Genomic DNA, 21,217 nt, shown 5'->3' with positions numbered 1-21,217 from the left:
AAGTAATTTATAGGCAACCTCTCTCCCACGCTCATTAGTGTTTTCTGGTCTCACTTGTTTCGTCTATTTTCTGCATTCTTGGACAAACTAATATTGCTGTTTGCATTTGAGATGCAAATCCTGACTAAACGTCCTCCAAATGCGGTAAAACAAAACAATCAAAGGACGCCTAGCAACGATTTTATAAATCACCGCCGCCCTAGCAAGAAAAATCTATCTTTGACATCGCATATCTTGTGAAAAATCTTACCGCGTTTGGTGTTCCCGCATTTAATATTTGCATTTCAAATGCACACTGCAATAAATTGCTACCATCTAAATAAATTTCACTTCGAAAACCTTACTTTTTGCAGTTCAAGTTTACCATTACATCTAATGTTGCTTTCTGATTTCACCGGTACTTTAACGCAAAGGATGAGAGAGTTTTTCCCCAAACTAAAACATAGTAATTTTTTGTCGGTTTACATTTTTTTCATGGAAGCATGGTTGCAGCTCGTCGGATTCGGATTTATGTACGTACGGGGCAGAGAATTAACTATTGCATTCCGTTCTACTGTTGCTCTTGCTCTTGCTCCTGCTCCTGCTCCTCCGGATGGCCGGAAGACCGCCCCAATGATCCTCAGTGACGTAAAGTTCCTGAAAGGAGGAAAAAAAAATGCAATCTCGTTAGAACAAATGTATGCGGTTGGAGGAGGAGGGTAGAAATGCAACGTTTTAATTAGCTCTCGGGTTTCTCGGTCAAAGTCATTAACAGGAATCTCGTTACCCGTTTTTTTATTCCTCCGGACCTAAGTGGAAAGAATGTGCCTCTAAGCCGTTCCCGTAGAGAGGTTATGGATGCTTCAGACAGGAATGTAGAGCTTTTCTATTAGCCTATTCGACAAGATTAAAAATCGAAAAATATGTTGATACGAACTTCTGAGCTCTTTAAAATTTATCAGAAGCAAAATGATTTAGACAGGCAAAAATTTGCCTAAATTGAAATGCTTATAACTTTTTGAAAAAAAAAAAACAGATGAAATTGGGTGCATCCAAATGCATTTGACGGAACATTTGGTCTAGCTTTGCTATCGTGGGCGTAGCCCCCATGAAGGGGCAATCGATTATAAAAGCTCATTCACTAATTTTATGCAAAAACGATCAGTATACACAATCTCTGCACCCTTTTTGCATAAAACTTTGAGCTATGCAGGCAGAACATCCATTCATCTTTTTCATTCATAGTTAGCAAAGTGGTGTTGAAAAACCTCCATGGTTCATTTTTTTTTAGTAGCATGTCCTTCAACGGTTTTGAAAATTCCATATTGTAAAAAGCTCAAAATTCCGAAATAGATTTCTTCAGGATTTGATTGTAGTTTTTCCTCCGATTATGTATTCTATTTTAAACTTCAAAAATACTAAACATAAATTCATGAATTCTATAGTAAAATTTGTTGCAAAGATTCCTCCGAAAACTACTCTCTTTGAATTCCTGCAGATATTTTCTATGAATTCCACCAATGATATGTTTAATTTTCCGAAAGATTCCTTCGATCATAACCTTTTGAGTTCCTTTAGGAATTATACTTAAAAATCCTTCAGGGATTGTACTAGGAATACTGTCAATTTCTATTTTAGTAATCAATTTAAAACACTTTCAAGGATTTCTTTAAAATTTCATTTTATTTTATTTCTCAGGATATCGTCAAAATGATCCATTAGACATTGCCTCTAGTATTTTTTTTCATCCAGAATTTTACCAAGACATTCCATCGATCTCTTTGAGGGAATTTCATCAAAGATTTTCAACGAAATACATCTAAAGGGTTCTCCAAAAGTTTTCTTTTAAAAATTTTTTTTTTGATATTTTATCAGAAACATTTTTACACATTTCTGGAATTTCAGAATTAATTCCAGCAACTACTCCAATAATGACGAAATAGAAGTTAATAAAAAACATCTCTTCGGATTTCTTTTGAAACTCCAAACTTCTTTTCTCGGGATCACTTTTAAGCATTCGCTTTGAGAATAATTGAAAAGGTTCATCCAGAGATTTCTATATACATTTTCCCAAGAATTTCTGAAAAATCCATCCAGAAGTTTCTGATTTTCTTCCAAAAATTACTTCAGAATATTTGACGGGGAATTCCTCCAAGGTTTTTTTAGGATTCTTTCTAAGAATATTCCTTGCAGGATCCAAATAGTAATATCTTGAGAAATTTGCTTAGGATTTTGATGATTTATTTTCGGTAGTGTTCTTGTAGATAATGATAAATATATTGATATTATGAAAATGAAGCCCGAATCCTGGTCACGGCATCAAATGTTGTGGATAAAATGTGCTGTAAAATCGGCAACACGGACTGACGATACAAAAGAGCAATAATACAGAATATCACTGTTAGTAGGAAGTCGTTTTGTGATTAGTTTGAGGAAAATACCAAAATGTATGTAGGGTAATTTAAGGCTTCGACACCATTCGACTTTTATCGGCAATCGAAGTTCAAACGTCAAACACACAATATTTTTCAATCAAAACACATCAATGAAAACTCCTTTTTCGCAAAGCGCAGGACCACGTGATTATTGAGCTGAAATCTAATTCAGATCCAGGAGTCCTCTCGTGGCGTAGGGGTAACGCGCCCTAACTAGAGATCAGGGAGTCGTAAGTTCGATTCTCATCGAGAAAACGTGTAACCCAGTAAACCACGTATCGTATAAGAATGTGCATCCAAAATTACATATTCGTACGTCAAAAATCAGAATCGCACAAGATGCCAGACTTGATGCCAGAGGCGTTATCAATGTCAACTTAAGATGTATATAAATCTCCAATACGATTCATAATCGACAATTTGTGTTGACAGCAAAACATGTCGTAATTGGGTCCTAAAATTTTTAATGAAATCTTGTTTTTATTTAATAACACGAAAAAGCATGTTACTGTAACTACTTTAGCATTTTTTCCCGCTCAAATAATGGCTATATCATGTTTAAACTTTAATTTAAAAATTTGTTCCATAAATGAACCTTGACACTTGTGATCATGTTTGACGTTCGCTTAGTCGACAAAAACACCACAGGGGTTTAGTTCGACCACTGGGGTTGTTCCTATCTGACATTTCGTAAGGGACACGGAAAACAAAATACACCCAAAATTTGAGTTTAAGCCAAAGGATGTGACAAAATCTAAAAAAATGTTTTTTGGGCTTAAACCAACGGAAAACATTAGAAAATTGAGTAAACATGCGTTTTTGGCCTAAACTTGAGCGTTTGGCACTAAAATTGGGACAGGGCTTTAGGACCCTATTAGTGCATCACAAAATCGCGTTAAGTTATATAAACTGACAGATCATATATCAATCCAAAAAGCATCATATGAAATCTCAAAAACTTAGCAAAAATTGCCACTCAAACTTGGTATCAGCTGATGATGGGCCTTCAAGAACAACAAAGCAAGTGTTGCTGTACATGAAACATGCATTGATATTGGCAAATAATCGAGTGTCTGTTATGTGATTCTTAATCCAGTTTTTTATGTGTGGAATTCAGTCTGTTATGTGATTCTTAATCCAGAAGTCCCGTGTTCGAGGCTTGTTGGAAACTTTTTTTTTATTTTCATCCAAATTTTGAGGCATCGTATATCTGGTCGCAGAAAATCTGAAAGTGTCGTGCCAAGTACGCATATAGCCTCCACATTGGTAGGTTATAGCCTTTTCATACATTCTATGCGATTGAATTGATTCATATAGAATGATGTAAAACAAAAGTTATACCAACCAAAATGTTGAGGGGGAACTTTCGCAAAACTTCACATCAATTTGTCCATTTAACCCAATTGCAAAGTATATGTAATGTTTAGTTTTTCGGTAGTTGTCAGACTTCCCACTCGGCTGGTTAACCGTAAACCACGAACCATAATTAATTAAAAACAAGACGTTTCTGGCTAACAAATAATGAAGAAATTGTAAGAACTATTTGTGAAAGTATGTTATAAACAAATACTATGAAAAAGAAGGAATTTCATCTCAGGAAATTTTCGTATACAAATTCACCAAATTTTTCCAGCAATTAAGTTCAAATTTTTTAAATAATTACTAAACTTTACATCCCTGAGGTACTAACAGAAACCTCATTAAAATCTTCCTGTAAATACTGTGAACAACATATTGCTTCATCTGAAATTTATTTGAAATTTCTTATTGTTTTAAAAATCCTCTCAAAATGATCTGATCGGAACGCCTGAATCAACTAGAAAAAATCAAATGTATTTTCAAAACCTTTTTCATAATTTTCATTGACAAAAAATGTTGAGCGTTTTCTGACAATAATATCGGTATGTTCTGCTTTTGATACCTTCCGATTTTGTCACGTTCCGAATTCGATTCCACTCGACGTTACCCAAGTAACCAGTAAGCACGATAATGCGGCACGGTAACAGCGTTATATGCGCATATAGGGTAATCATTTGATGCATGTCAGTTTTATATACGCATATAATGCTATTATAATGCCAGAAAAGGCGAAATAGCGTGCCATTATAGTGCCAAGATATAACCGTGCTTCTCTGCATCACTAATGCTGATATAAGACCACGTGAGAAACGTCAGTTGTTTTCGCCAGGTTTTTAGGGCGAATATTTTGTGCTTTCGCGTACGCAGCCAGAGAGCTTTTGCGTATGCGGCCAAGCAACTGGTACACGAGGTAAATAAATGAATGAATGAAAACGGAAACCTCTAATAGTATGCAAAAAATGTAATAAAATGATACAGATAGTACTTCTTTGTATCAGACATATTCGTTTTGGTAGTTTTCATCCTTTTGAGGACTTGCAATTGCCACATTTTGTTCCTCGTTTTATGATGATGAAATTCCTCATTTTGCGTATCGAACCTGCGACACTCGTATTGTTGAGTTGTTGTCCTGCTCCTTTGCTCCTACGGCCACATAAGATGAATAGTATTGGAAAGAAAAGTGACCAATTTAAACCATCACTTGTCCCCGTCATAAAACCTGCAATTGTAGTAGTGAGAAGATTTATGTTTGACTCCCTCTTACCACTATATGCAAACACAAATCACGTGGTACATTTGTCAAAACACTGGATGGCATTCAAACATGCCCTGTATTCGAATATAAAGCCAATATAGTGCTTATTTAATGCCTGTACGCATCAGACTTAGAAGCATTAATAATGCTGTAATAGGGTTTCTATGCAGCGGAAGTGCTGTTATAAGGTGTGTAAGCATTTGTGGTGCTATTATAATGCATGTACGCATCTATGATGCTGATTAAGGGCTTATTATTAGTGCTTATGGTTACTTGGGTACTCCTCTGTGAATTTTGGGGGTCACCCCCCCCTCCCAGAGCGAAAAAAATCATATTATTTATCATAAATATTTAAGTAATAATAAAATTCAACACTGTAATCCACAAACACCGTAGTAGTAGGTTGTATTACCAGTTATAGTCATCTAAACTGTGCCTTTCTTTTTATAGGACTAGCTTACAAGCTTACTACTTACTTTTTTCTAGGCTGTGAACCGTTTCACCGATTCGTTTAACTTTTAGTTAAAATTTGACAGCTCGATAGTTATTTCCCCTCCGGTTAGAAATAACCCTGCTCTGGAGCATGGTTAAAATTGACAGTGCGAAAGTTATTTTCTGCTCCCGTGAATTTGAGAATAACTAACCAACTGTCAAATTTGTTCTGAAATAACCACTCGACTGTCAAAGATCAAATGGGTCGACCGCGAGGGGAAAATAACTATCGAAATGTCAAATTTTAGCTAATAGTTAAACGAACTGGTGAAACGATTCACAGCCTTATAGTTCATTTTTAATGAAAAGTCAGACCTTGGAGGTTTGAGAGTTAAGAATAGAATTCTGACATTAGGGTAAGTGATCCATTAGTTGTGGGTGTTTCTATAGTTGCGGTAGTGTCATTTTCACTGATTTTATTACAATGGCCACGGAACCGACGCTGCCAATCGACGTATTGGCTTGTTAATACACGGAATAGTTGAAAAAGCGTTCAAATTGCTTTAAAACTGATGAAATATCACTAAAATGGCTAAAACTTCTGTTACTTGTACCAATAGTTGCGGTAAAGTGTTCCTATAATTATCTTCTGTGGTTCGCGGATGCTCGGTTCGGGATAGGTTATGAACTGCAGTTTTTATGTTTGTGGTGCGTGCATTTTGATAGGCAGTGCCAAGTTACGGCTCACGCTATTTTCTTTATAGAGGAGCGACGGATTGCAGAGAAGTTTCGAAAAAGGAATTTGATGAGTTTGTTCTTATCAGCAGCGCATGATTGCAATGCGTAAATATTACAGTTGTCGGCCAGAACGTCTACCAAACGTATCCTACGGCACAACCCTTTCCATCAACATTCCACAACATCCCGTAGCACCTACGAGAGGTCGTATAGAGTTCTCTGCATATTTCTTAAGTAGGTGTTTAAATGATCATCGTTTCCCATTCCCCAGCTTTCGCAAGGACGTGGCCAGGACAGCTCTCGACTGTTGGAGGTTGCGTGAATCTTGTCTAAGAGTTACAGGTTAGTCCCAAATCTCTGACTTTGGTAACGGACGGGAGGCAACCTTCATACAATGGTCTAGGACTGTACCACCTACGAATTTGTGCGAAATGCTTAATGAGCAATTCTCGCTGAAACCAGGCCGCCATCGGCACCCATCGTTAGAATTCCAATTTTATGTCACTGGTCGCTAGTTTTCGATAAAACTTAAGGGTGGTCTTTTTTGTTTTCTCAAATTGGTGGACCCCTCGTACGCCAGCTAGCTGAACAGTTTGCGAAAAAGCCCATTTTTTGATAAATCTTGGGTATTTCTTCACGTGATGTGTCATATTTTGTTTGGAACACATAGCAAACTGGCATCGTATAAAGGAAGGATATAGCTTTCATTTAAACTTGAAAAAAAATTTGGCAGCCATTTTTAATTTGGCCGCGATCTTGAATTTTGTTAGAAAAATAGTTTATTCGCCATTAGCGCACCGCTAGTTTTGAATTCTGAGATCACCATCAGAAATCTGCGGAAAAATTGCGTGAGATAGGCTACAAAAACTAGGTGAGCAAAGGTATTTACCCTACGATATGAACGATTTTCTAAATCATGTTCTACTATTTTGACGTATATGACGAGTGCAATCGATGCAAACATCATTTTTTGTACAACAAAGAAACAAGTTTTCAATCATTGGTGTGTTATTTGAGACAGATGAAAAATAGAAGTATTATTTTGAGTGAAAAAATCTGGCGCCTATCTTGGATTATGACGCCATCTTGGTTTTAAGTAGAAGAATGAATTTTTCACCTTGATAGCACTCAGCATGTCAAATTTAGAGGCTACCAATAAAAAAGGTTACGTATACTCTTCTTCTTATTATTATTCATTTTCCTGACGTAACGTCCCTACTGGAACCGAGCCTGATATTCAGCTTTATTAGTTATAAATCCAGGTTATTGAACAGGAATTTTCTTTAATAATGTAATTTCTGGCAACAGAATAATTTTTCGACATATCTTTGAATTCAGTAATAATGAATAAATAAATTCAATAAATGAAAACCGTCCAAAAACATTGATTGTAATAAACAAACATTTTTTACCATATGCATTGTTGTTCATTGAATGAAGTTTATAAATTGCGCGTCGGGGCATGAGTAAGTCTTGTGGTAATATCTGTAGTTGTAACTTAAAACATTGACAAAAGTGCCATAATTCAGAATGGAAATCTTAGATTTTGAAGCAAAAATACATCCTTGATTTTCTGAGCCATAAAGTATCGTTTTTAGTAACGCCCAGCATGCATGTGAAAAATAGCGAAAATGAAAGATGATAAGTAGGTTTTGTTCTAATGTGGACGTAATGCCGAAACGCAGGTGTATCATTTCGAGGTTGGAAAATCTGGCGGCCATCTTGGATTTCGACGCCATCTTGGTTTTTTGCAGTTGAATGATTTTTTACCATCTCAATGCTCATCATGTTGAATTATGAGGCCTACGTTAAAAAAAAAAAACAATCATATTCTATATTTCTTATCTTATCTCAGCTGTTCAACTGATTGTTCATTTCTATCAATGGTTTGAGACCAAATAAATGAAAGAAATAATGCTATTTTTTAACTCGAAGATATGCAGAAGAATCATTCAGGTAGCAAATAAGCGTAAAAAATCCTATTTGATAATTTGTTTTAAAAAGCTAGTTGAGCTGAGGGGCTGGCTCTGTTCCAGTAGGGACGTAATATCAGGAAAAAGAAGAATAAGTGTAACGGTAGATTTAAAGTCAACATGTTGAGTGCTAACAAGGTGAAAACTCATTCTACGACTTAAAACCATGATGGCGTCAAAATCCAAGATGGGCGCCAGATTTTTTCACTCAAAACTCCTATTTTTCATCTGTCTACAATAATACACCAGATTGAAAACTTGTTTCTTTGTTGTGCAAAAAATGATGTTTGCATCCATTGCTCTCGCCATATACGTCAAAATAGTAGAACATGATTTAGAAAATCGTTCATATCATAGAGTAAATACCTTTGCTCACCTAGTTTTTGTAGCCTATCTTACGCAATTTTTCCTCAGCTTTCTGATGGTGATCTCAAAATTCAAAACTAGCGGTGCGCTAATGGCGGAAAAACGATTTTTCTAACAAAAGTCAAGATGGCGGCCAAATTCAAAATGGCCGCCAATTTTTTTCAAGTTTAAATGAAAGCTATATCCTTTCTCTATACGATGCCACTAAGTTTGTTATGTGTTGGAAACAAAATATGAGACATATCACGTGAAGAAATACCCAAGATTTATCAAAAAATGGGTTTTTTCGCAAACTGTTCAGCTAGCTGGCGTACGAGGGGTCCACCAATTTGAGAAAACAAAAATGACCACCCTTAAGTTTTATCGAAAAGTAGCGATCAGTGACAGAAAATTGGAATTCTAACGATGGGTGCTGATGGCGGCCTGGTTTCAGCGAGAATTGCTCAATGCTAATTTCGTAGTTCTTCAAATTCATAGTATATTAGGAATCAGTTAATTCGATAACCCTACATTTATACCGCTAAAACACCATGACGTTTGCATACCCTACAAAACGTATATCTCACATGAAAAACGAAAAGAGACATCTCAGTCGAGATTGGAATGGGATGAAACGATCCATTTCATTTGCAACGTTCGCATTACCGGATTCAATGCACGCTAATTAACTAATTACCTTCCTGCTTCGGAAGATTCGCTCGAAAAGATATCTTCTTCGCTGATCGGTTTTAGCGAAACGTCCGACACATCACCTACGATCTAACTCGTTCACAAGCGCCAATGTACGAAAGTAGACGTTTCGAAATTCAGTGGGGACCAGGATGGGGACTCCCCCAGTACCTTTTGGTAATCAACCACTCATTGGCTCACGGGGACTGTCTTTTGTTGCATATCCCCTGTATGTTTAACCTTTAGCTAGTGTACCCATAGCTACCTTATTTGCAATCTTCAAGGGTCTTCTGCCCTATTTACTACATGGAGCTTAGTTTCAGGCATGATTCCGTTCCATATCCCTCATATGTGTATGTGAGTGGCGAGATGGTTATATCAAAGGGATGGGAACTAATTCAGATAATTGAACGCTGGATGTTGACTTTGCTCGAGGTTCATCTGTTGCCCGAACCACCGGTTCGAAAGCTTTTACTCTTGTACATCAGATAAAACGACATGATGACGCGCACAGGAGTAATCTGAGTCATTCAAGGACAATATTGTTTCCAGCCCAATATTGGTTAGCAACGGTTTTAACTTAATTAGAACTCTTATTTTTCCCTATATTTTTGTGATTTTATTTTAAAGCTACTTCAACACTGATTTTTTTAGAACAACATTCCAACAATATAAAGGATAATCCGAATTTAGTACTATATCATTTAATTCCGCTAGAGTTGGTATCCTTTAACAAATACGCGTAATTGGGATGGTACACAAATTATGTCACGCTAAATTTCGACTTTTTCACCCCCCCCCCCTTTGTCACGTTTTTTGTATGAGTCATTCGAAAATTTTGTAAGGCTTGTCACGCTTGGCTTGACCCCCTCCCCTCCCTTGGAGCGTGACGTAATTTGTGCATGACCCCTTTCGACCTCAACTGTAAGGCCGTCATCAGTGTCGTGTACTAGACTCGACTTAGTCGACTAGTTACTCCTCTGTGCAACGGTGCATCGTGTACGTACTGCTCACTCGCTCCACCTGTTTCCACTGAAGCGGAAAATTGTACTGCTCGAGAACGTTTACATACATCGACTTCCGGAAAGAATTAGTTAATCAATGGTAATTGAAGCGATTATTTCGATGTCTCACTTTGGTACAATAATTCAATCAGACAAGATAATGAACACCATTTGCTCGAAAGTCACACAATTGCCTTCAGTTTCCACGAATCCTCTCCTCCCACGTAACAAGAATCATCAGAAGTCGTCCCATGAGGAGGCTGTAAACCGAAATTGATTACTAGGCCGTGACAGGTCTGCTATTCCGGGCGCTTGCAAACGTTAGATATCAGAATCGTCATGCCGCGGAACATCGCTCACCGAGTCCCTGGGCAGGAGGTATAGAAAAAAAACGACGAAAACAGATTGCGGAAAATACCGGGAAAGAAATATAATTTCAATTTATCCTTTTGATCACGACAGCAGCAGTTTTTCTTTTTGAAATGCAGGTTAAATGTCGAACCTCCCTCCCTCCCTTTGAAGATCACTCGAGGATATACTTTTTCATGTTTGGCCTTCAGCCTCCAGTGGAGGGATGGATACCCTATACCCCTGTCGCCTGCAGCATCCACAGAGTTGTGGTACCGTAAACTGGGGTATCTCTAATAATGCGAGTATCTTTGATAGTGCGGGTTGATGATAATAATGCGATATTATGCGGCGCACTATGAAAACGAAATAAGGCAAAGGCTATAGCCTTCAAAGTCAAAGGCGAAGGCTTATAAGCCTTCATAAAAATAAAGCAACAATTTTCGTAAATAGATGGAGCTTTAGTCGATGAATTTCTTACTGAATACTGAACGAAACTACAAAATTGCGGTTAATCATAAAAATCAAATAAAAAAAAATATCATAAAAAAAGAAAGGAAACTTTAAGAGTATTAGCATGACATTTCTGTTCAGAGTTATTCTAGTTGTAATCGAGAATATTTGAGGTTTTTTATTTGTACACTAAAAACTGATGAAATCTCAATAAACGCTTAGAAACATTCCATTATACAATCACTATTTGATAAAGTTTTAAAAAGTTATTCAGTTAGCAGAATTGAAATAGAACTTGAATTCGGTATTATATTTCTTAGCGAAAAGCATTTTTTACATATTAACGTTATTTTTGTAATCAAAGTCAGAAATTTACGTCAGAAACCTAGATATATGGAACGCTCTATTATCACGTATTTTGATTATTCAAAATTAATCGTTATAAAATCTTTTAACTAACTAGACGAGTAGTTGGGAAGAATCAACGTTGCTGAAGACGTCGACAGCCTGTGGGACCCTATCCATGAAGCTATGACAACAACGGCTCGGGAAGTGATTGGCACTGGTCAACGACGAAGACGAAACGACTGGTTCGATGAAGAGTGCCAGAGAGTGACAGACATGAAGAATGTCGCCAGAAGCCGTATGCTTGTGGCCGGTACCCGACAGAACAGAGAGCGGTACAGGGAAGCGAAAGCCGAAGAAAAGCTAATCCACCGCAGAAAGAAAAAGCAGCACGAAGAAAGTGTGGTAGCTGACGCTCAAGAAATCATGAGCCGGAATGATATGCGGAGATTATATGCAACGATCAATGGTGCGCGGCACAATACCGTACCAGTGCCCGCCATGTGTAATCATCGAGAAGGCAATTTGTTGACTGATAAAACGGCGGTGGCTGCCAGGTGGAAGGAGCACTTTCAGCAATTGTTGAACGGTGAAAATGGAAATGTAGCGAGGAACAGGATGAACATAGATGATGACGATCAAGCTGTGAACCCACCGACCATAGGAGAGGTTAAAAAGGCTATCAGCGAGCTGAAGAACTGTAAGGCTGCTAAGGAGTGTGCCAATTACAGAGGAATTACCCTGCTGAATTCGGCGTACAAAATTATGTCGCGCATCCTGTTTAACAGACTGAGACCGCTCGAGGAGTCCTTTGTCAGCGAATACCAAGCTGGTTTTCGTGAGGGCCGTTCGACAACGGATCATATGTTTAGCTCGCGAATGATCCTAGATAAATTCCGGGAATATAACTTGCAGACTCACCATCTGTTTATTGATTTCAAGGCGGCGTACGACTCAGTGAAAAGAAATGAGCTTTGGCAGACAATGTCTGAACATGGTTTTCCGGCGAAACTAATTAGGCTGATACGTGCTACGCTGGATGGTTCGAAATCAAGTGTTCGGATCGTAGACGAGGTGTCAACCTCGTTCGTGACGCTAGACGGGTTGAATCAGGGAGACGCACTTTCGAATTTACTGTTCAACATTGCACTCGAAGGTGCTATTAAGAGATCTGGCGTGCAGAGAAATGGCACTATTATCACAAGGTCACACATGCTCCTTGGCTTTACGGACGATATAGACCTAATTGGAATCTATCACAGGTCAGTGAAAGAGGCCTTCGTGCCTCTGAAGAGGGAAACAGCGAGGATAGGCCTGACCATTAATTCTACCAAAACGAAGTACATGGTTGCAGGTAGAGATAGAGTCAGGCATGGTGGTAGGTGAGGTAGTGTTTGATGGGGATGTCTTTGAAGTTGTTGAAGAATTTGTTTACCTTGGAACACTTGTGACATGTGACAACGGCGTTTCCCGCGAAGTGGAAACACGTGTTGGCTGCGAATAAGGACTTTTACGGACTAAATACGTAACCAGCTTAGGTCCCGCAGCTTTCAAACGGAAACAAAATTCGCCCTGTATAAAACATTGATTCTTCCGGTGGCTCTCTACGGGCACGAATCGTGGACGTTGAAAGAGTCAGACCGGAAAGCTCTCAGTGTTTTTGAGCGTAAAGTGCTGCGGACAATACTCGGTGGGAAACTCGAAAATGGTGTGTGGCGCAGACGCATGAATCACGAGTTGTATCAAGTGTACAAAGATGCGAATATTATGAAGCGTGTAAAATACGGCAGACTTCAGTGGGCTGGTCACTTAGTGCGAATGTCGGAAGAAAGAATTGCGAAAATAATATTCAGCAGGGAACTAGGTGGAGGTCGGCGGCTTCGGGGAAGACCACGAATACGCTGGTTGTACGCAGTGGAAGAGGACCTGGCGACCCTAAACGTTCGGGGCAACTGGAGAAGCTTCGCCCAAGACCGACGAAGATGGAGCTCTACAATATGCTCGGCAATTGCGTGACGCTACGCTGGAACCATCAAGGTATCAAGGTAGGTAAAATCTTTTAACTGCAATCAATAACTAAGATATCAGTACTAGTTTCAAGAATAAAAATTTAAAATCTTTAATGCAGAAATAATTAGATTTTGTCTAAAATATCGTGGCGGGCGGTTGGCCTCAGCTCCATCCCAGGGGCGACAAAAAAAAAACTAGAAGCACTATGTCAATTTTGAAAAATACATGTTCCATAAGAGCACCTCATAAGTCACAGTAAAGCATGATTATGGAAGGTTGAAGCACTTTCGCTTGAGTAGCAAAATGGTCTCTCAACAAAACATGTCGCAAATAGTGCAACATAGAACTTTCTAAAAAAATATCCCCTTAAAAATCTTACCACAAATGAGCTATTCCTAAAGGTCCCACTTACTTCGGATACTTTGCTATGAGATTGCTATGACGTGTAGCTTAAGGGCTTTTTAAATTCTAACTAGACCAAGTAGATTTGTGTCAAGCTAATTATGGAAACTTGGAATTTGTTTAATAGAAATATGCCTTTTTTACCAAACTTTTATGTACCTCCAATGTTGTTTCGAAAACTTTTGGTGTTTTGATGAAAACTTCGTAAAATTAAAAAAAAAAACTGCTGGCGAAAAAAAATTACCCATACAAGGAAGTAGGCAAGATTTACGTATTCCTGAATATCTTATGGAATCCAAAATATATATTTGGAACAATTGCTTCAGAAGTTTCTACATTTTTTTTCATGATTTTTGAATATATTCTTGGATAACTTTCTATAGTAAGTCTTGAAGAATAATTGATAGAGGTATGCTTAAAGTAATTCTTCTTTGAACTTTTGGAAAACTCGTAAAAAATAATTATGGGAATCATTTATAGAAAAAAATGTGGCGAAATCACTGTAAAAATTCCTAAAAATCTGAAAAAAAAATTGGAAAAAAAGTTTCTGGGAAAATTGCTTCATGTATCACTTAAAAAACTGTTTGCAGTAATGCCTGGAGGAAGTCCAGGAAAATCCTAGAACAACTACCAAGAAAAAAATAAGCACGAACCCAATACCAATCGTCTGAGGAATTCTGGAGAGTTTCTTAGAATTATAGCAGAGAGAAATCGTCTAAGTCTCCACAACAGAATTCATGGTTGACGCCCTGATAAATTCCTAGAATGGTTCCTGTAGGAATTTATAAAGAAATCTTGGTATAAATTAACAGAATCTCTGTGACAATTTTTTGAAAAATCCCCGAATGAATTGATGAAATATCCATATAAGAACGCCTGATAGATTATGGCCCCTTTATTATAATGGTTTGTCCAAAACAAGTCTTTAAGAAATAACTATAAAAATTTGTGGTGGAAATTCGGTAGAGTTTATACATTGTAGCGCTGAAAGAAGTTTACTACATTTACTTCAAATGTTGATTCTGAAAGAAATTCAGTACAAAGTTCTGCAATAGTTCTTGAAACATTTTTTGGATATTTTTTTTCGAGCAATCACTGATGTATTACATGTATTAGTACAGGGCCCTTCCTTAGACGAGTGGTTAGAGTCCGCGGCTACAAAGCAAAGCCATGCTGAAGGTGTCTGGGTTCGAATCCCGGTTCGTCCAGGATCTTTTCGTAATGGAAATTTCCTTGATTTCCCTGGGCATAGAGTATCATCGTACCTGCCACACGATATACGAATGCAAAAATGGCAACTTTGGCAAAGAAAGCTCTCAGTTAATAACTGTCATAAGAACACTAAGCTGAGAGGCAGGCTCTGTCCCAGTGAGGACGCAATGCCAAGAAGATGAAGATGTATTAGTACACACGAAACCTTTATGAAAGTAGGATGATTACCAAGGGCGCAATGAGCTGTGACGTTACGGCTCTATCAAAGATAACCCGTTTCACGGTACTGCAAAGCAGGTATACCCACTCGTCATTCATTCACCGTTGAATCTGGATGGATAGATGGATAATTGGACGACGACGACGGTGAACGGATAGCATTTGTGGGGAGTCCACATTTCTTTTTCGCTCATCGCTGAAATGCTTCCATGGAAAAGTGCGCTCCTGGGCAAGAGGTACCCACCTTTCGATTGAAAAGATACTCCAAAAACGAAGAAACCTTCATCCATGCTGATTGTTGTTTCCTCCTCGACATGTAATCTGAGTTTATTAAATTGTACTCCATCGTTTCCCCTCGACAACCGGAGAAGTACTTGTGGGATACATTTCGTTTACAAATGAAGTCTTGTCCGAGGAAAGTGAGCTTCTATTAGCTTCGCGGTATGAATACTTTCAATTTGAATTATTGGTGGAGTTCCGGAGAAAGAGATGAAACGTTATTGAAGTGGAAGGCAATAAGGTACACAAAGGGTTTATGTCGTTTTTTACATCGAAGTCAAAATTTTGGAGTCGAATTTAAACACCGCAATTTAAATACATGCCTGAAAAAATGAATCTATTTCGCATTTAATGCCCCTTCTTTGATTTGGTCTTTTGCTAATTCATAGAATAACGTTCTCGGCCATGAGGCAGTCGTGCTGAAGATGTATGGCTGGGCAAGAAGATGTGGATTTGCTGTTGGATTAGAGAAACAGGCTATGTCTCAATGGGGAAGTGATGCAAACAGAAGAAGAAAACGAGGTTAAATTATAAAGATCTGTAGTCACTTGAACGATTAGCAGATTCTTCCACCAATGTATAAATGGCTCCAGTCAGAGTCAAGGCAGGGGTCCTGTCTCACAGAGATGAGCCCACTGACGGAGAAGACAAACACGATGAGGATGACAGTGACAGAGTGCAATTGTCGGTCCAAGTTCCGGCCGTGTCTCCGTCCATTTATATACTCAACGCAAGCGAGAGCGAGCCTCCGAGTTTCCGTCCTTCCTTCCTGCCTTTCACGGTAGCCGGACCGTTTCGCAAGCCTCTAAATTTTATTCCGTGAAGGTGTGCCTGCCTTGCCGTTAGCTAAATACAGCTGGCAGGGTGGTGGCAGAAAGTGTACCCAAGTGTACGGTTATTGTGTAATTGACATTACGCTACCGAACTCGGGGGCTCGGTACTAAATGGGGCGTATGACTGCACAGAAAAAAATATTTAATTTTCAATGTGATGTAAACTGAAGTCTAATGTAAAAATAAATCAAATTCGTGTGTTATTACAGCATCATGTAAATTTAAACGAATATGCATTCAATTTTCAACTAAATGTGGTTGAACATTACATGATCGTGTAAATTTAAAGTGAATTCAATTGAAAAATAATGGATTGGTCGTTGAAATTTAGGTTTATTTTGATGCTCCAAATATGTGCATGAAAATAAACTTAAATTTACAACATATTTTTAGCTGTGTGGGAAATTACTTCAGGCCATCTTGAAGTCGCATCCCGTGCCACTCTCAACGATCCACTCAGTGGAGGTTCCGGAAGTGGACGCAGGAAGAAAGGATTATTTCTCGGAATGGTGGTAAAACGCTTCAAATTGTGCGATGAGTGTTCAGGTGCTCCAAGGAAGGCAGCGACTGACTCCTGGAGAGGTTTAGTGGAAAACCGAGCAAACGAGCTGTAAGTGCGCTAATCGAAGCGTAACGGTGATTAAGCCATTATGTTGGATACGTTTGTATGATGAACAAATATAGAAGGTGCCAATTGAATCACGTGTAAGCAATTGCCTAATGTGTGTTCCTTTATGGATGGTATTAGAATAGCGTAAAGCTCTCGTCAAGTATTACTTTTGCTTGTCATTTAAGAAGAAAGTCGTATCTTACTTTTGGCATCACATCTCCTTTGGGATAGAGCATACTCCTTAGTGTAAGTTCTATATGCAAATCCACAGTTGAAGTAGTCAGGCAAATCAAGTATCTCTAAGACATTTTCGGAGTATGTATGTATGTATGTCTGTAGATAGCCACCATCCTTGCTTGAGTCTTGCTCTGTTTGCGGCTCCACTCAACAGTAAGGTCAAATTTCACTATCGATCTGCATTCAACATACCATTGTATGAAGGGCCAAAATGGGGGTGGCGGACCCGTAAGCAGAGACACTTACGCGAAACCCGCGGGAAAAGGAGAATCTCCTTCCAACAGTATGATCCAACAGATTGAATATTGAAATTTGCAGTACTTGTCGAGCTTTCCACGGGATGGTTTGTTAGAAGAAGGGCGCGTCAAATCTTTTACAACTGTTGGAGAGAAAAGTATTAGTCGCGAACGATTAACATTTTTCCTCCTGACTCCGATTGGCACTCCACTTCATTGTCCAGTTGTAACTTCAATGATGCCCTGATGCTCCCTCCCTTCCCAATATATGGTTTATATAAAGCAATATGATGTGATATGATACAATATAATATATTTTTTTTTTTTTTAATTTATTATAGACATTTTACACCTTATGGTGCATTCGTGTCTTTAAATAAAATAAATCTACATTTTAATACATCTTCAACTTGCTTCACTTCCATTCTTCTTTCTTGATCGCGTTTGGTACACCTTCCAGTTCGAATCGGCTTTCTGGCTACTCTGGTTGCAAGATCGCTTTGGTTCATTCTCATTCCTCGTACCATTTGGAGTCTCAGTTGACAACCGTCTCTTCCCGATGAGTTCTGTTGTAGTATCAATCTCGTTTCCATGTCCGTTGCTGTTGTTGTTATCGTCGTCGCTGTCGTCGTCGTCATCGTCGTCGTCGTGATCGTCGTCACCACTTGAGTCGGTTTGAGCCGACGGTGGTTTGCAATCGTTGTTTTGCTCTTTGCCAGAGCTGCGCGGTGGTTGAGGTTGAGTCGATTTTTCGGTAGCGGTCGATGATGTTCGCTTTTGGTTCACATCCTTCGGGTAACTTACGTAGGTACGTTGATTGTCTACGACAATGTAGGCTGGTAACGGCTTTTCTATCCTCATTCGAACCACTCTAACACCATTAGGTACGCCCGAAAAATAGTTCTTCCAGACATCGTTATGTATAGAAAGAACCTTACCGTATTGTTGCAGATGATTGGTGATCCGCGTGTTGGGCATCTGCGGTGGCAGATCGTGGATCTTTACGGTAGTGGTAGGTCCGTCCACATACACTGGGACGTAATAGTCAATCCCTTGGTAGATGAACGAATGTTGCAGATGGTGTAGTTTATGAAGCCGTGGCGCTACGCTTGCGTTATTCATCTCGATGAACACGCAGTTTTCGAGATGGTGCAACTGGATGCTCTTCACGTCGGCCATGTCGAGCTTGAGTTTTCTTTTGAGGAATTCCTCGACCTGATCCAAAACTGGACGTTGTGGCAAGACGCTGAAATCCACAACGAGTGTATTTCGTCGGTGTGCAGACATTTCGCAAAAAAAATGCAAAATTCTACTGTCACAGACACCGCGAGAAAACGCGAAAAACGGGAGCTACGAAAAAACGTTTACCGCGTGCGAAGAACGGTTGCCAACTGAGAGAATATAATATAATATAATTAATAATAAAAAGTAATAAATTATAATACAATATATTATAGTGTGATATAATATAATATAATAATATGTAATTCAATACAGTCACAATAGGAACGTATCTGCTTATTATGAGTTGAAAACAAGCTTTTTTAATTCGCCAATTACATTAAGTTTAGGGGATATCGAATAAAGGAGAGTTGACTGTATAACAATATGATATACACAGTACAATATTATATAGCATAATATAATATGGTATAATCACAATAAAATGTAACCTCAACCAATGTATTACATTGTAGAAAATCCAGTATCATGGGTGTCCATCTGACCAGCGTCCTGCGATGGTCATCATAAATAATTCTCAATTTAAACAAGGTGCATTTCGCATACTTTTAAAAAAGAATTTATGGTCTCCGTCCATGTTCACCATTGTCCTGAAGAAAGATCATTCAAAAAAATCGCGAACGATAACATACTCCTGACTCCAATTGGCCCTCCACTCCATTGTCCGGTTGTAACTTCAATGATGCCCTGATGCTTTCTCAATACATGGTCATATAATATAATATTTATTATATAATTTAACATAATATATTATAATACTATTTATTACAACAGAATATAATATAGTATAAAAAACAAGGTGATATTATATAAAACAGTATAATAAAATATAATATAAAATAATATAATATATGACAGTACTATATAATGTAGTACAACACAATACAGTCAACTCTCCCTTGACGGACATCAAAAGTTTCATAGAGCTGTGAGATTTTAAGATTTTGACCCTAGGCTAGTACATCTCGTCCATTGTATTTTGTCTTTTGTCCATACCTAGAAGTTTTATTTTTCGTTGGCTATCATATTCATCGATGTTACACCTATCCTGGAGAGATATATATTACAATTTGTACAATTAATCATTTTGTCTCATTATGTATCTTTGAATGAAGTATGTATGTATGTATGTACATATGTACAGGGTATGGTTTGGTATGAGAAGGGCGCGTCAAATCCATTACAACTGTTGGTAATAGAAGAACCCATCTACAAGGATGTTACGATTACTTCAACTTCTGTCTCCGGCTGGCACTCCACTCCATTGTCCAGCTGTAACTTAAATGATGCCCTGATGCACCCTCCCAAAATTACACTTGTTATACGATTGAACCAATTGATCGATGCATAATTTTAATTTAATATAAAAGTTTTAAAATATCATATATGGAAACAAAAATATGCAGCAACTTGGAGATGTGACCTAGAATCCTCAAAGAAAGATTATTTATATACAAAATATAACACTAGATTTTTATGCTATGTTTTTGTCTTGCAGACACATCATAAAAAAAAATATTAGAGTTACATAAATTGCAGCATACTTCCAGCGCTCAGAGGGAACTGTGCATATAATCTGAAAAAGAATTTGGAAATAATGGTTTGCATGACAAACTTAATCTAAGAATGTGTTTTTAATTATAATGATTGATGATGATTTCCTTGCAGACAATTCGAGATGTGCTGAAAATTATAAATGCTTTTTAAATGTGTCTGGAAAGGGGGCTTGCTAAATAATCCAGTAGGAAGTCTTCACTCTGGATTGTATTAAAAGAAAAAGATACACAACCTCAATGTTACATTGAATGGAAAACACGGCCTACATTTGGTATGGTACACAAGAAGGAACTCAAGGAAAAAAATTTTGTGGATAAATCCCTTGATGTTCAGAATTAAAAATATTGAAGGTGAAACAATGCTTTCCGGGACAGGCAGCTACATAAATGAAAAACATAAAAAAATATAAACGAAACAATTCTCGACTACTTTTTCAAATCGAAGTAAGTAACTTTCATACGGTTTTGAGAAAACTAATTGAGAAGAATCACAACCTGTCTTCTAAAACTGTTTTAAAATGAATCACCTTTATAACATTTTTTTGCCGTGTACATCGCTCAAATTTTGCATACAATCAGATCGCGTTCAAAAACTAGGTAGTTTCTATTATTTTCAACAAAAATAATTAATACAAAATGATAAGCCGTTTCATACAGTTACTTTCGACGTTTTTCTATCAGTGTAAAATCGGCTCAAGTAGTGTTTTGTTTTGATTCGTGGTTAAGTCACATTGTCTCTCTATACAGCGGGGCGGCGAAAGTAGTGGTTAGGTTGCGAAAGTTGAAAATCTTACTTTCGTCGTTTTGTAAATCCGGAAATTAATCGTTCTAAAAGTGAAAAATCGAGTTGAGTAGGAGCGGAACATGTGGAATTTCGCCTGCGAAACACGTAGGATCAATAATGTAAGTTTATTCACTTTTTTGACTTGAGACTATTTGAATAAGTTTTCGAGAATTGGTGCTAGTCGTGAGCTAGAGTTCACGAACTCTAGAAAATGTGGGATAGGAATAATAATATAACATAA

The 21,217-nt window shown here is 37.9% G+C and overlaps 1 protein-coding gene across 1 annotated transcript in view; it reads right to left on the bottom strand.

Moving 5' to 3' along the window:
* Window positions 1-394: 394 nt before the first annotated feature.
* Window positions 395-21,217, bottom strand: part of LOC5578034 (dual 3',5'-cyclic-AMP and -GMP phosphodiesterase 11) — a 211,289-nt gene continuing 190,466 nt past the window's right edge. Inside the window, exon 5 of the mRNA XM_021842140.1 lies at window positions 395-636. Coding sequence (XP_021697832.1) covers window positions 620-636 — 17 coding nt within the window. The 3' untranslated portion in view covers window positions 395-619. The remainder of the gene's footprint in view (window positions 637-21,217) is intronic.

This window comes from Aedes aegypti, chromosome 2 (assembly GCF_002204515.2).
Source record: "Aedes aegypti strain LVP_AGWG chromosome 2, AaegL5.0 Primary Assembly, whole genome shotgun sequence".
Taxonomy (NCBI): Eukaryota; Metazoa; Arthropoda; class Insecta; order Diptera; family Culicidae; genus Aedes; species Aedes aegypti.
This window is presented reverse-complemented; position numbering and strand designations above follow the sequence as displayed.